The sequence below is a fragment of the Diplotaxodon limnothrissa genome, linkage group LG11 (assembly GCF_057381915.1).
Source record: "Diplotaxodon limnothrissa isolate DT_005_m linkage group LG11, D_limnothrissa_male_GT1.1, whole genome shotgun sequence".
NCBI lineage: Eukaryota > Metazoa > Chordata > Actinopteri > Cichliformes > Cichlidae > Diplotaxodon > Diplotaxodon limnothrissa.
Window position 1 is genome coordinate 27,682,964 of NC_140606.1, and position 16,956 is coordinate 27,699,919.

A 16,956-nucleotide genomic window follows, 5' to 3' on the forward strand; every position below is an offset into this window, starting at 1 on the left:
TCTCTCCGCCGCGGAACGCCAGCGCCGTATCTCTGCCGGTGAGTGCCTCTATTGCGGCCACAAGGGACATGTGGTCGCCTCTTGCCCATCTCGAGCAAAAGGTCGCGCCCACCAGTGACGGTAGGAGTGCTGGTGGGCGGTCTCAGCCAAGACAAATCTCCTCCACGGTTAATGCTGTCTGCCCAGCTCACGGTCAACACCAAAGGTCATGTTCTCTCCGTTTTGATAGATTCAGGGGCGGAACAGAATTTTATTGACTCTGAGTTAGCAGACCGCCTTCAGCTAGGGCAGGAACCTCTTCCCCACACTTTGCGTGTCACTGCTTTGTCCGGCCAGCGCCTACCTGACATTACTCACGTCACTGAGCCCGTTATTCTTACTCTGTCTGGCAACCATACTGAGGAAATATGTTTTTTTGTGTTTAAGGCCACTCGGACGCCGCTCGTTCTCGGGCACCCCTGGCTTCGTCAACACAACCCGTGCATTAATTGGCTTACGGGACGCGTTACGGGGTGGGGAGAGGAATGCCATATGACCTGCCTTAAATCCGCCTCACCGCCTCACACACCAGCCTCCCTCGCCAAGTCGACCGCGCCCTCCGATTTGTCCGGAGTGCCCCCTGTTTATCATGATCTCGCCGAAGTGTTTCGCAAGGACCGGGCCCAGTCGTTGCCTCCTCACCGACCGTACGATTGCGCTATCGACTTACTCCCTGGCGCGCCATTGCCTACTAGCCGTCTCTACAGCATCTCTCTACCGGAGCGAGAGGCTATGGAGTCATACATCTCAGAGTCCCTCGCCGCCGGCTTGATCCGCGCATCCTCATCGCCCGTAGCAGCAGGGTTTTTCTTCGTCGAGAAAAAAGACAAGTCGCTCCGCCCGTGCATCGACTACCGTGGATTAAATAACATAACCATCAAAAACAAATATCCACTCCCACTTCTGACCTCTGCTTTTGAGCTGCTCCAGGGGGCGACAGTTTTCAGCAAATTGGACTTGAGGTGCGCATATCACTTAGTTCGGATCCGAGAGGGCGACGAGTGGAAGACCGCCTTCAATACTCACCTTGGACACTTTGAATACTTGGTTATGCCATTCGGCCTCTCTAATGCTCCTGCAGTTTTTCAAGCACTCGTTAATGATGTTTTGAGGGATTTCATCGACAGGTTCGTCTTCGTCTACCTCGACGACATCCTGATCTTCTCCAAATCACTGTCGGAGCATGAGACCCACGTCAGACAGGTCCTGCAACGCCTGCTGGAAAATCGGTTGTTCGTAAAAGGTGAGAAATGTGTCTTCCACGTGTCCACAGTTGCCTTCTTAGGCTACGTCATCGAGCAGGGAGACCTACGTCCTGACCCAGCTAAGGTGAAAGCCGTGGTGGAGTGGCCTGAACCCCCCAACCGACGGCAGCTGCAGCGGTTCCTCGGCTTCGCTAACTTCTATAGGAGGTTCATCCGGGACTATAGCAAGGTAGCTCTGCCTTTAACACAATTGACCTCTCCCAAGGTTCCTTTTCAGTGGAACGATGCTGCCCAATCAGCCTTCCTGGAGCTGAAAGAGCGATTCGCCTCAGCACCCATTCTGGTCCAGCCCGACCTAACCCTGCAGTTTGTGGTGGAGGTGGACGCATCCGACACGGGAGTAGGAGCGGTCCTCTCACAACAGAGGGATGGTAAGCTCCACCCGTGTGCCTTTTTCTCCCGTCGTCTCACCCCCGCAGAACGCAACTACGACATTGGCGATCGGGAACTTCTTGCCATCAAGCTCGCCTTGGAGGAGTGGAGGCACTGGCTGGAGGGCACTGCCCAACCGTTCATCGTTTGGACAGACCATAGGAATCTGGCATATCTGCAAACCGCAAAGAGGCTTAACGCCAGACAAGCAAGGTGGGCTCTGTTTTTTACGCGGTTCCACTTTTCAATCACTTACAGGCCAGGATCCCGCAACGTCAAGCCGGACGCCCTGTCTCGACAGTTCTCCACCTCCGAAGACCCGGCGGACCCTGCTCCCATCCTCCCGGCCACCTGTGTGGTGGGGGCTGTCTCCTGGGAAATCGAGTCGGCCATTCGCGAGGCTCAGAGAGCCGAACCGGATCCAGGAGGCGGCCCTGCGGGGCGCCTGTTCGTTCCCCAACCTGTCAGGTCTCAGGTGTTACAGTGGGCACACACAGCCCGTTTCTCCTGTCACCCAGGAATACACCGCACAATTGCTTTCCTGCAGCGCTACTTTTGGTGGCCCACCCTGAGCCGGGACGCCAAGGAATACGTCTCCGCGTGTACAACCTGCGCTCGAAACAAGACCCCAAACCAGCCACCCTCGGGTCCGCTTCATCCCTTACCCACGCCTACCAGACCATGGTCCCATGTTTCTCTGGATTTTGTGACCGGCCTCCCGCCATCTGCAGGTAATACGGTCATACTCACGATCATTGACCGCTTTTCTAAGGCGGCTCACTTTGTTGCTCTGCCCAAGCTGCCTACAGCATTGGAGACTGCTCGCCTGCTCACCACCCATGTCTTTCGCCTGCACGGCATTCCAGATGACATCGTGTCTGACCGGGGTCCTCAATTCACGTCCCGTGTGTGGAGGGAGTTCTGCACCTCATTGGGATCTAAGGTCAGTCTCTCCTCTGGTTATCATCCGCAGAGCAATGGCCAGTCCGAACGGGCGAACCAGGAGTTGGAGGCGGCCCTGCGCTGCGTCGTCTCTTCCAACCAGGCCGTCTGGAGCGAGGAACTGCCCTGGATCGAGTACGCCCACAACAGCATGACCTCCTCCGCCACGGGCCGGTCCCCTTTCGAAGCTTCTCTGGGGTTCCAGCCACCTCTTTTTCCCTCCATCGAAGGCGAACACTCTGTGCCATCCGTCCGGGCGCATCTGCGTAGGTGTCGTCGGGTGTGGAAGGCCACCCGGGCTGCGTTGTTACGCACCAAGGACCGCAACAAACGCTTCGCTGACCGCCGCCGGTCCTCCGCTCCCGCCTATACTGTTGGGCAGAAGGTATGGCTTTCCACACGCTTCGTTCCCATCCGGGCGGAATCCAGGAAGCTCTCTCCTGCCTATATCGGCCCGTTCGAGATCTCGGCTTTGGTTAACCCTGTGTCTGTTAAGCTCAAGCTGCCTCGCAACATGAAGATACACGATGTTTTCCATGTGTCTCAGGTTAAACCTCTCCGGTCCAGTCCTCTGTGCCCGCCTTCCAGGCCCCCTCCTCCCCCCCGGCTCGTGGACGGTCTGCCGGCTTACTCGATCACCCGTATCATGGATTCTCGGCGGCGGGGGCGTGGCTTCCAGTACCTGGTGGATTGGGAGGGCTATGGCTTGGAGGAGCGGTCCTGGGTCCCTCGGGCGGCCATCCTGGACCGGCGCATGCTGCGGGCGTTCCATCGTCTGCATCCAGATAAGCCTGGTGGGTCGCCGGGGGGCTCCCGTTGAGGGGGGGGTACTGTCATGGTCCCTGTGCCTCACCAGCTGATTCTGTATTAGGCAACATGTGTTCTCTCTCTCTCTCTCTCTCTCTCTCTCTCTCTCTCTCTCTCTCTCTCTCTCTCTCTCTCTCTCTCTCTCTCTCTCTCTCTCTCTCTCTCCTTCCTGCCGGGGCGATGCTCATTACGGGCTCCCGCCCCTGGCCCACGCACCTGCTGCCGATCGGGATAATCACAAGGCCGATTTAAGACAGCAGCACTGTGTCACTCGTCGCTGGATCGTTGAGTTATCAGCGTCAGTTGCTCAGTAGATTGCAAATAAGGATCTGTGTTCGTTCCGTCTGTTCGCCTCTAACTATTATCTCTGTGTATAGATCTATCCCGGACCTTTCCCTGCCTGCCTGTCACCCCGTGGATGAGTGAGTGGATGGTGTTTCCCCAGTGTGGGGAGTGAAGAGAGAGAGCCTTTGGAGGACGTCAGATCCCCGTCTTTTCCCTCACATACCCTGGACCCCCCTCCCCTCCCTCCAGCACTTTGTAAATAGCATCACCTGGTGTCGTTGTGTGAATAAAATCTGTAAATCCTGTAAGGAGTCCCGGTCTGCGCCGGAGTCTGTTAACTGAAACCTGACAGATATACTATAAAAGCTGGAACGTTTAAGTGATATACACATCAACGAATACACATAAATCAATAATTATGATCTGATTATATACTGCATATGAATCTAAAAAGTGTCATTCGGCATAAGGGGTATGTTTACTTTAGTCACTTTAAATGATTGAATTTCTTATTAAATATTCTGATCCTCGACACGTCACCCCAGTTCAAACAAATCCTGGAAACAGCCCTGTGACCAATGCTGGATCCAGATGCAGGTTTCTGGTGTATCAATATGAATGTTCATACTTTATTAAGTTGAAAAGGGTGTATATTAACTTTCCAATGTCTCTTTGTTTCCGTTATTTGTCTTTTAGTTGCTTTCACTTTAAACGTTAATTTTCTCACATATCTTGATTTGGTTTTACTTTCTGTTTTTGTTCTTTTCCCTCTTTTGCAACTGTCTGACTTTAATTACTGCCTGTGCCTGTGTCTCACCTCTGTGTGTATATATAATATGTATAATATATATAATCCTTTGTCAGACTGTCTGTTCTCTGTGCCTTCTTCTTGCCCAGATAATTAGATGAAGTTGAAGGCTGGATAAATACCTCTAACACCTTTCACAGTTTTGTTATGTTTAAAGAAATGTTATACTGCTGCATAATGGACACGATATACTCTGACACTGACAAGTGACAGGTCGAAATCCACCAATAACACAGGCCAAACCGCAGCTTGGTCGGGATCTACCTTTAGCGCCATGCGTGTCTCAGCAGAGAAACCTCTGAAGACACACTCCTATCATCTTGTTCATTGCTCATTTATTCACCACTGAAGCCCACGCCTGCACAGCTGGCAAAATCGCCTGAATACAGGTTAAGGCTGGCCGGTCATTCCTCAAGCATGACTGCAGCACAATGCAGACAAAACAACTGACGGCCGGCCCCTGCAGCCATGAATCACCTCGCAGCACGACTAATCAGTCTCTGCGTGCATGCAAATCCGTGACATACGCTGACATATGTGTGTGTATAGGTTTGTCCCGAGTGATTAACATTCTGTGCCTAATCTTGTGACCGAGGCCGTGTGCCGCCTCTTCATAGGGAAGCTTTCAGCTATGACCTGGCGGGGCGGGGGGTGTCATGAGTCCCCTAAAGGAAATACTTCTCACTAATCAAAAAACAGGCAACGAGTGAAGGCGGGAGAATGGCGAGTAACATTGATGCTGTCCTCGGGAGAAATGTGGGTTTGAGCAAAGAAAAGAAGAGAACACTGTGGCCACAAGATCAATAAACAAGTCCAAAGCTGTGCTCAAATGCCAGTTTCCATGCTTCACTTTCCATGTAGCAGCTCTACAAATCCACAACATATTTTTTAAACCAGAATGTTTTTAATACCTAGAAATCACCCTCACTTTCTTAATAACACCTGGACCTCAGAAAGAGAGAGCGACAGAGGCAGCAAGAGTCCAACCGTCTGAACCTGGAAATATTTGATCTCTCTGTGAATTCACCTCCGAGCTGCTGATGCTTAATTTCATTCATCTTCAAGAGCTGAGATGTCCCTGAGGGTGATGTAATATGGCATTTAGATTGTTTCTACTGGAACATCTTCTATATGACTTTGTAATATATATTTATGTCCTTGTTTTTATCTAATGAGCCTTTCAGCTTGAATTCCTTCAACATTTACTTGATTATCTTAACAAAGACGTAGATGGTGAGATTATTACAACTCTCTCTCAACTCTCGCTTTAGCTTTAAGTTTAGTTCTAGTTATCTGAGGACTGATGCTAAAAGTCATCTTGAGCATGCTGGGAGATGAAGGAGGCATCAGACAAAACTGCATTTCATTGGATGACCGTGCAAATAAGTGCGCAACCCAACAAATAACAACCTACATCGTTAATTAATGTTGAAATTCTTGAAAGCATGCAGCCATCAGCCAAATTTGATCAAAAAAGGCTTAAAAAGTTTATTGATTTGCCCCCAAATAAAAGTTTCTAAAGTTATATTTTTTTCTTTGGCAGTTGTACTTCTGTGGTTTTAATTCACAATTCTTCAGCTAACTAAACACAGACCGAAAGAGATCAAAGGAACATGAACGTAATCAGGACGCAGTAGCTGTTAAAAGCAGGCGAAGCAGGCAGCACCTGCTTTTCTGTTGTTTTCTAGAAAAGCAGGTAGCTCTGCTTGCTAATGCACTAAAGCACATAAAGCTCAGATCCCTGTGAATGAGTCTGTGTGGTTTCATGCCACAACCCACCACATCTGGGCCCGTTTGTCACTTCCTGGGAACCGCAGTGAGCGTGGCAGGGCCAGCACACACTCATTAGAGCTGAGGAGTGTGGCCCCTCAGCTCTGTTAGTCATAATATATTTTCTGTTTAATACCACTTCTGTAATGACAGAGTGTGATTAGATCATCTGACTTGCTGCAGCAGCCTGAAAACAGGAGTGTGCTTGTCTTGATGGCCAGAACGCACAGTGCTGTGTCTGTGTCGAGTCTCGAAACACCCCTCATTTCTTTATATTTTGCTTCCAACGAACCAGACTACTTTTTTTTGGTGGTTTTGAGCGATAGTTTAGAAAATCTTTCAAAGTTCCCCATTTTCATTCCACTCCCTGTACCAGATCAGTTTCAGAGGATTTTTTTTAGTTTGTTAAGACACTTAACACTGACCTATGAATCATTCAACCATAAAAAAAAGCCCCTAACTTAGGATGAACCAGTGTTGTGTTTACACATAACACACAAAATGGGAAAGAACCATATTAAATTATATGTTTAGGGACTTTGTTTCCAGCAGCCTGTTAGAAAACCATCTTATTTGTTTCTATTTCTTTAATTGACAATACAAAAAAATGCAGTTTGACCAGAATAAAATTGTACTTATTTGTACAGCAAACAGAAGAACCTAGCTGAAAATTACTGGAAACTTATGGAGTGATTAATCTAAATTTGAAAAATCTGTGTTTCTAATCATCATAATATGTACAGAGGAGGTCAGGAGAGAGGGACGACAGCCGTCTATGAAAGGGCAGCATTTCTGCCAGTGCTGTTGGGGATCAGTACCAAAAGTATTCCAGGCATGTTTGTATATGTTGTAATAAATCAATACTATTTTGCATTTTCCTAGCAAATTGTAAAGAAATGAGGGGTGGTGCAAGACTTTTGCACAGTGCTGTGGAAGTGGGTCAGATATAGGAGTGAAATCAGTGAAATTTTAATACATAAAAGCATTATATGCATTATCTTTTGTGTTATTGTCTCATCAAGATGAAGAGTTCGGTTTGAGGAGGGTCATAAATAATGTTGCTTTAAGCCTGTGGTTCTCAAACTGTGGCTCTGTAACCGACGGGTGGGCACAGAACCACTGCAGGAGTTTTCTGATTTTACCTTAAATCTCACCTCAGAGCCTTTTGTTGGTGAGGACTGAAGTTTATCTTGGCTTCCAAATTGAGGAATACAGTAAAGGAAGAAACACTGGTTTAGGTCAATGACAAGAACAATAAATTAAGAGGAAACTGGATATAGAGAGAGGACACTAAACTAGGACTAATAAAACTGTGTTTTTTGGAAAGTGCGAGGTGGATGTCCTGCCGGTCGTGACTATAAATGACATCATTGGGTCTGAGGAGCGCTTCCTTGACTTTCTGGTGTAGAAGTATTCACTGTTAGTCATTCTACGTAAATATTTACACTCATGTAAAGCACAGAAAGAGGAACCGAGACAAGATGGAGCACTTAGACGATCGCAGAAATTTATTAGAAAGACCTCGGACAGGAAGGGACAGGAGGTGTCTTTGTGACGCGTCTGCTTCTAACTCTTTTTCCCCTCTTCTTCTTCACCTTCTCCTCCGCTCTTCCTCACACAGAATAACTTCTTCTCCTGTTACACACACACACACACGAACCCAAACTCTTTCTCTTGCTCACACACACACACACACACACACACACACACACACACACACACACACACACACACACACACACACACACACACACACACACACACACACACAAAGTTTTCCATGAATCTGTTTCTTCCTTTGACACAAACTTCGTCTTCCAGCAGAATCTTTTTCTTCCTCTCCATCCAAGTCAATTGTTTTGCTTCAGTGAACCACGCCTCCTTCTACACCTCTGTCCCCATCCTTCCACACCAAAACACTCATTCATTTTCCATCTCTCTGTCTTCACCGCCTTGCTCCCTCCCCACCTTTTTACTTCCCTTGCCCTTTGGCTCGCCCTCCCACTACTATGGGCACATTTTCTAAAAACAGTACTCCCTTTCACTACTACTTAACTGCGTCACTTCCTTTACCACCCTCCCCTTATTCCCTCGCTCTGACACTTACGCACACATCTTGCACATCTGACCTTTGGCCCTTCTCGCTTCCTCTGTCCCTCTCTTGGTTCCCCATTTGCTTCACTGCAACAGCCAGTCACACTTGCAATGTGCCTCAGGCACACCGTGTTTTGACAAACACACCTAATAGATAATAGCATGTGTCATTCTCCAGATCTGGCTCACTCCCTGAATTACAAACACACACATTATATATACAGTTCATACAAGCCTGGGCAAAGTCTTGCATTCAGCAGGACTTGAACCTATTTTTAAGACACATAAAACCAACAATCTACTGGAGCAGCAAGAGAGGCTGAAACAGAGGCTAATGTTGGGTAAATATGTAACCCAATGAGTCAGGCTCAGCCATCACAGGACTGCTATTAGCACTCTTGGCACACACAGGTCATGTATTCTGCCAGCTACTAAATCTGTTTTAAAATGGGGACGACTGAACACTGAACAGGACACAGACAGAAGGAAAGAAAGATAGGGGGATAAAAGACAAGTGCAGAGAGGCTGCCAAATTATCTGCAGAGGGAAAAGTCAAGGGATTGTGAGTGCCAACGTGAGTGCCCCGTTCGAGTGTCTACTTCCACTCTGATGAGAGCAAGCTGTAGATGTGGACTGTGGGGGCAGGAGGGTGTAGGTGCGCATGTGAGTGTGGCGTTCATTGAGCCCAGTCTTATCACGTCCTCCTGCGCGCCCACTTAAGATAGACCTGCTGGAATAAATAACCCAGTCACATGTCACCCTGGGTATTTTTGCCGTGATTCGAGTGCTCAGTTTTGTTTAATCGTCTCTCCATCTGCAGAGGGAGAGGTTAGCTTTTACGCATGTATCTAAGGTTTAGTCCTCATATAATTCCAATCATTCTTTAAAGCAGCTGAAAAGCTAAGAAAACTGAACAATAGCTTTGGATACTTGTTGCCACGTGCACGAAAGCATTTTAATTTGATCCTCAGGTATCACACAGTGTCTATAAATCAGGTATTTTTTATAAATGCCTGACTACAGTTAACGCTTTTTGGCTACTGGAGCTGAAATATGTAAATTTCCATGTGCTGTCGCCCTCTCCAGAGACCAGATTTGACTGATTGATAGTTGAGAAATGGCAGCGATGGCCGAAGGTTGTGTGGAAGTCTGCTGTTAATTTACAGCAGCCATAGCAAGAGGTGGAAAACGTCTAAGCTTGCCAATTGTAATCCTACCAGGCTGAATGCAGCTGATGGCTGAAAATACTATCATATGTGCAGAGCCTTTGTGCTTTGAGTTATTTTCCCTTTTTAAACAAGTAAGGTCAGCTTGAAATGGCACCATAGATACACCTAATACCTGCTGTACTGCTTGGAAACTTTATCCGCAATATTCACTCTAAATCTCACAATTAATTGAGTGAAATCAAGTGCAGCGTTCTCGCCTGAGTGAAGCCTGATTTGCTGCAAGGTCGACCCCAGATTCTCACCTGTGCGTTGACAGTGAGTTGGCCCATCTGGCACGAGCAGCCCGACGGTGTCTCTGGCTCCTCTTCTTGGCAGCTCTCTGCTCAGATAAAGCTGTCACTGTGCTGCACTGATAGGTATGGAGCAGGTCGCAACCCCAATCATAAGACGGCAATCAATGCAGGGCCCGAGCCAGATGTGCATTTGCCCAGAGTAACACCCACAGTGTTTATACTCACATGTATGTGTGCTGTAAAGACATGCACATGTGCTTAATTTTCTTGTGTAGTTTCACTGGAGTAAATGTGTGTTCTGGTTGTATCCCAGAATACACAAATGGCATGGCGTAGCGGAAGCAGTAGGAGGCATTTTCCGTCTCAGTGCTCAGAGACAACCAGCTACTGTTGGAACTGGAGAAACTGGAGAATAGTCTACCTATCAAATATTCACTGCACGCATACGAAGCGAGCGCGACTGTAGACTGAATGATTGGGTGTGAAGCCGGTATATTAAGTGGAAAATTAATTGTGTGTTGAAGACTCACAGGTGAAGATTTGGACACAATCTTTAGGTCTTACCTGTGAGAAACACCTGCGGTACTCCTTCTCCGGCCCTGCGCATGTGTACGTGCGAGGAGCCCCACCTTCTCTGCCTGACTCCATCCCCAGGTGTGAGACGTGCGGGTGCTGTAAGGGGTAGATGCTTCCGGCAGGTGGAGCTTGGGGACTGAAGGCCGGGTGGAGCTCCCTGTCTCTGTGCACAGGGCTGCTGCGGTGGAGAGGTGGGGAAAAAGGTGAACCGGCTGCAGGGGAGTAGGGCCGCGACAGAGGAGGGACAGGTGGAGGTGGGGCAGTGACGGAGCTCCAGTCAAACCGTTGGCGGCTACTGAAGACAGACGGTAGCGAGGAACGTGATAAGGGACGAGAGGGTGGGACTTGCCCTCTGGCCCTCCCGTGCTGTGTATGGGTGTGAGAGGGTCGCAGCAGAGGGCGGATGGTGGGAACTGTGGGCACCTTCTCTGCGGCAGGTGTCTCAGAAATCTCCCGCTCTGCATTCTCCTCCTCCTGCCTGTCCCTTTCACCCCTCTCAGCCTCCTCTTCCTCTCCCCTGTTACTCTCTGTGATGTCCTCAGGAGCAGCCTGTTCGGGCGCTACTGTGGCATCTTCAGTGCCGTTCACAGTGTGGCGAGCTTGGCGGTTTTGACGATGCAAAGGCAGAGAGAAGGGAACTCTGCCGTATCCAAACTGACCTGGACGGATGCTGGAAGACCTGAGGGTCAAAAAGAAAAGGCAGATGAAGAAGAGGAAGGAGAAGAGACAGAGAGGCAGAGTAAATTTATTATAAACGACACACAACCAGCAGCCTGTGGTGAGCGGGAAGGGTGATGCCTTGCCTGTCTGGATGACAAAAAACAGACGTAATGATGTAATAATACAGTAGATACCAGAAACAGAGATGGGCAAGTTCCCAAAGCTTGAAACATAATAACAAACCCTGTAATGCTTAAACAATGTCAGCGGTTTAACTAATGGCACCTGAATGAAGCCTCAACATGTCAGTCGAACATTACTCTGAAAACAAACCGGCAGTTTCTTTCATCTTTGTAACATCACACCTTCCCTCACGCCCAGTGATCAATCTTGTCTTGTGTTTTTGTCCACGGCGATGCTGTTGTTCCCCATCCAAACAACCGAGTCCGTCTATTTATCCTAAACAAACCGCCGTTGCTACTGCCAGCGATGCAAAACTCACTTCCTTTGACATTTTCCTGGAAAAAGCGAACTCAAGAGTGCTGAGTAAGGCAAAATGTAAATGTTCTGTTTTTTGGGTTTTTTTGATACGTGCCATAACTGTGATGGAAAGAAGCTTACGTAGATTAGCATCCTTAAATTTGGACCTTGTTTTTCTTGACTTGGTGGTTTATAGGTCATCATCCTCAAGGTGTTTTGTTACGCTGTTACGTCACAACTGGGTGGGTTACAGGTGCAGTGGTGCACCCAAACTGTTGCTCTTTAAGTAAAATTAGCTGTGTTTTTTGGTCTTTTTTTAAAATCACTAACCTTCTTGTAGGTAAACCCTCCCGGCTGGTGGAGACCGACCTTCTGCTCCCCCCTCCTCCTGCTCTCAGTGCTCCAGGATTGGTTGGTCGCCTGATGACCCGTGCTGGCTGGTTGTAGCCGTGTGCTGGCGCCCGGTAGGGAGATCTGAAAACAGGAGGCACGGGGTCTTGATTGTTTGAGGAGAATTCTGGCTGGTACAAAGGAGGTGATCGATTGGTTTGCGCTGGTATGGGAGGCCCTCCTCCTCCTTCAGCGGGTGTGTCCCGATAAAGAGGCAATCCTGGGTTTTGATTGGTGGAGACTGACGTAGAGCGATAAGGCAGGTGGTGCTGCCCAGGGTAACGAGGAGGATAATAGGGACGCACAGGTGAGACGGCAGGATCTCCGACGCCCCCGGGAAGATAACCTGCCCAGTTTGGTGGAGAGTGGGATAGTGGAGGGGCCTGCGGAAGAGGTGGAGGTAAACACTTCCTGCTCCTCTGTGAGATGCCCACGCCACAGGTTTGAGAGCATTCTGACCACTCCCCCCATGTTGACCACACGCCCGCTGCAGGCTCAAACACCTGTCTGGACCTTCGACCTGCCACCTGAGACACAAACACACACAAGCTGTCAATAAAAAGCGGTGCCAAGATCAGACAGACATCTTAAAATCTCATTCAACGGAAGAAAATCCAAACAGGAGTATCAAAGATAAACGATGATGATAATACTAATACTACTACTACTAATATTAATAATAATTGCATTATATCAAAGAGGGCAAGTGTGACATATATGAAGCAACAATTTATGATTTAAACAAACATAATAAAACTGTTTCTGATGAAGTGATCACCTTTACTGACATACTCAAGCTACTCTTCCAAAGAGCAAAACCTTGTTGTCAAATTTTAAAGATGTCTTGAACAAAAGTTCTCTGGTCTTAATATCTTAATAGAATTATGAATGCAACAAAGTACCATCCGATTTTAATCCACCATACAATACCATCAGGTAAGGATCTGATTGGCAACAGCTTCGTTTTTCAGCATCACAACGATCCCACACTGCAAATACACTAAAAACCCTCCCCACAACCCGGACCTCCACTTTACTAAAAAGTGTTGGATCATCTTGACAGAGAACAGAACAAAAGGCAGCCAACATCCAAAGAAGAGCTCTTCAAGAGTCCTTGAAGAAGTCTGGAGAACTATTCCTGAAGACTACTTACAGACGCTGTGAGAAAGCTGCCTCAGAGAGTTCATTCTGTGTTTAAGAATAAAGGTACCAAATCTTGACTTACAAGCTCATGAGAATTGCACAAACTCTAATATACTGTATTTCTACATTCTATGTTTCAATAAACTGCTGCAGCTATTTAGTTTTTTAAAGATTTGAATGTCAAAAAAGTCTATAAAGGTAAAAGAAAATTTGCTAAGTATCTAAAGTGCTCCAATAAACCACTGCAGCAGCTGCACCTCTGACTCAAAGGGTGAAACTTGCAAACCCTGACAATAATTTAAAGAAGTTCTTAACTCAGTAATAACTGCCATTGCAAAATCCAAACTGTCTCGAAATCCTTTTTCTTCACAGAAACAGAGTTCACTGATGAGCTATAGTCTCATGAATTTCCTTCCTCTGGGGCCAAAATATAAATCCTACACATACTATCCTTCGCCGAGGCTTAGGAGAGACTCGGGCACCTGCCAGCAGCTTGTGAGCAGGAGGAGCCGGCGTCGTATGGACGCACTGCAGAAATGACAAAAATCAGGGCTGATTGCTCTGTGCAGTCTTGTTTGTACATATGAATGTGTGTGAATGCATGTATGTCGGTGCCAGTTCAGGCTTTGCTCTCTTCCTCTGTGGTTATAAAGAAATGTTTCTCCTCTCGTTTCATAACTGAAGCACTGGCCTGGTTGGCAGACCTGCAAACATGCGAGCTGAACAAAAGTTTCCATTGAGAACGAATCAAAACGTGAATCTGTGCTCTGCTTCTCTCCTCTCTCTTTCCAAGTGTGTAAATGCATGTCTAAATTGGCAGAAATGTGCAAGTAAACATCTTGTACAAACTGTTTGTGGACAGAGGAGAGAGGGGACAAATGTAAGCCTGAGCGCATGTGCGGGCATGCTCTGATCCTCCAGTTCGCCACCAGATTATAAAAAAAAAGAAAGTTCCTGTCTTGGTCTGGGGTAACATGGCAGGAGGGTGGGAGAAAAAGAAAGAGAAAGAAGTGAGGAGGATGAGGAGGGGGTCGAGACGCGCATGTGTGTGTGTGGCAGTGGGGAGGCGTGCGCTGTCGTAATGAGTGACATCAAACACAGCTGCCACATAACTGGGACCATTAACGAGCTCCGTGCAGTGACCCCCACAGCAGCCACCATCGACCTCTGGAGCTACTGGTTAAACTCCAGCGACACTGCTCCTCTACCAGGCCTGGACCAGTCAGGGGTGCAGATATGTCTTCCCTCCGCGCAGTCATTTTCCAAGATCACACTGGTGGGACTTTGCCCTTTAAAGCCGTTTTTTTAAAAACAATATTCACACGGCCAGATTACAGTTAAAGAGTGGCTTTAATCATTAGTGGCACTGTGGGTTTCCAGTGGAAGAGAACTTTTTCCTCCTTCTTTCATCTTACGCTTTCATCTTATTGCCAGAGAGACACATTTTGGCTTGTGGCCTTCAAGATAAAAATGCAGCTCTTTACAAAGAACATTCACGTGAATAAAGTGCTAACAATGATGCTAAAAAAGGGAGAAAGAAATGTGCACATGTACAATACAGTACAAATGAGAGGAGTCTGACACAAAGGTCAACGAAGCGACGCACAAATTGGACGACTGATTGAATATAACACTGATCATTATAAGTCAGTAAGCTTTGGTTCTTATGGTTGTTGTATGTTTCAAGAGACGTTCTTTCCAAAGATGTGCTGCTTCATAGGTAGAGAAGCATCTTTGTCCTCCTGTGTGGTGAAACGCAGGTGTGATGTTCACCTGAAAGAAGCTAATGCCACAGAGAACTCATCCAATAACTAAAGCTGAACCTGGCTCTACTTTTACAGCTATGCAACAGGTCCATCATCATCATGCTTGGCATTAAAAGCAGTTTTATTAATAATGTAGGTTTTTTTTTTTAACCTATTTAGCTTGCAAATGTAGCAATAAAACAGTAATGAGCAACTAGTTTCCAATGTGGTGCTGTGTGTTGCTGAATCTGTTTACTCTGTAATGAATTTTTGGGCCAAGCAGCACATGTCCGCTTTGGTCTTAGCCTGATCATCTGTTAAATTCATCTTCAAAGTGCTAAAAATAGGGTTGCTGTTCTTGTTTAATTAAAAGATGCTGAGATCTGTAGTGAATTGCAAACTTTAGGCTCCAGCATTTCTCCCCTGACTGCCTTTTCTCGCCTAGTTGCAGTACGAGGATGCTAAAGTAAATCATAGAGGGAATGTTAATCCCCCCAAAACTCTTAATTTGTTCAGTTTTGACTGGTAAAGTCTCACAATAGCTGCATAAAGCATGATGACTACATATTTTGCTATTTGTCTTTCACTGGACGTCCTCACGGGCAGTAAGGACAGGATGGACGCCTTCATGTCCTGTAACTCTTTCAGTGTACATGAGTATGTGAGTGACGTTTAAGAGAAGGTGAACCTGTCCTTTCAACTGCTGTCACCTTTCACCCCTCTGAAGTGAAACTGTTGTGTTGAGCTAACTTAACGATCTAATGGCTCATGGCTCACCTTCCTCTTGGCAGTCCTGGTCACGGAGGTCGTGACCACCACAAAGCTCCACAGCACATAGAGCCTGGAGGGACAAAGAATAGAGGGTAAAAAAGTGGGAGATATACAGGATTTAAAATATCAGCAGGTTGAATGAGGTCTTTTGTAAAGCACGCAGTTAATCCATGACCTGCTATATAATGTTCAGACTTAAAGACTTTCATTAGTCCCTGTTGAGGGATTGTCAGCTTTCTTAAACTTTTCCTTCAGTGTACATTTGTTTTAAAAGGTGTTACAAGTGTTACCCAAACACCTTATTAAATGTTCCAGTGACCTAAGTGTACTTTACCAACCAATTATGCCCCTTTCTCCCCCACTCTGGGTGGCCTGTGGGCTCAAATGGGTGTGAACAAAAGTTTCTTTTTCCCCTTTCAAGGATCACAGGCAAGCATCTCAATCAATCTGGGAAAGCCTGGGAGGTGCTAACAAACTAATGGGTTTTAACAGCAAGCATGTTTTCCCTCTGCATGCCTCTCCCTGCGTGTGTACACACCCTGAGGATGTGGTTTTTAGAGACACACACACAGCTGCCACGCTCAATAAATTGCAACATCCGAAATCATCTTGTAATTTCAGCTACTTTTAATTCGAAGGTGTGACGTTCAAAGACGTGCTGTATGGCTGGGGTGGCTTTGGAGTTGTTGAATTGGGCATGAAGCAACAACTGGGGATTATGTTGAGTCGCTGACTGGGCTGGGCAAAAGCTGTTCACCTGAAAAAGTAGTTTAAATCCTCACATGAGTCGTAGAAGTCTCACTATTCATTGAGAAAGGAAAAAGGAAAAAAAGACAGATAATACACTTGTTTCAAAGTCTGTCTATAATTATCATAGAAACCGAGACAAGTGTATTGAAACAAGAGGGATAAATTCTTTCCATCTGACAAGGAAAATAGCGAGAACACGATCCTAAACAACTTGCTAAGATGGACCTTTCAGCGCTCACCACCAGAACCAAACCATCCCCACAATCACCAGTCCGCAAGCCACATGTAGTCAGAGTAATTGGTCCCTTCTACCCAGTGTGGTGCACCGCCGCGGTCTCTGGAAGTTTCCCCACACCAGACTCCACAATTACCCCCGAAAAACACAAAGATCCCGCACAACAGAGCCGCTCAGGCCGAAGTAAAGACCCCCTACGCGGGTCCACGTTTCCCTCGCCGCTACAGTGGCACATTGTAGAATAACCTCAGAGCAGCGGGGACAGGGGAACAGAGGGAGAAAGAGAATTATATCAGTGGAGAAAACTCCCAAAAATCTGCCCCGAGGAGACAGAGGGAACTCCGAGCTAAAAAAAACAAAAA

At 47.1% G+C, this 16,956-nt stretch overlaps 1 protein-coding gene across 1 annotated transcript in view; it reads right to left on the reverse strand.

The window, feature by feature from the left end:
- Window positions 1–16,956, reverse strand: part of adamtsl4 (ADAMTS-like 4) — a 41,385-nt gene that overhangs the window by 23,927 nt on the left and 502 nt on the right. Inside the window, exons 2-4 of the mRNA XM_085366510.1 lie at window positions 15,616–15,679; window positions 11,891–12,477; window positions 10,409–11,099 (exon numbers count right to left, since the gene is read on the reverse strand). Of these exons, the coding sequence (XP_085222636.1) occupies window positions 10,409–11,099; window positions 11,891–12,477; window positions 15,616–15,679 (1,342 nt within the window). The remainder of the gene's footprint in view (window positions 1–10,408; window positions 11,100–11,890; window positions 12,478–15,615; window positions 15,680–16,956) is intronic.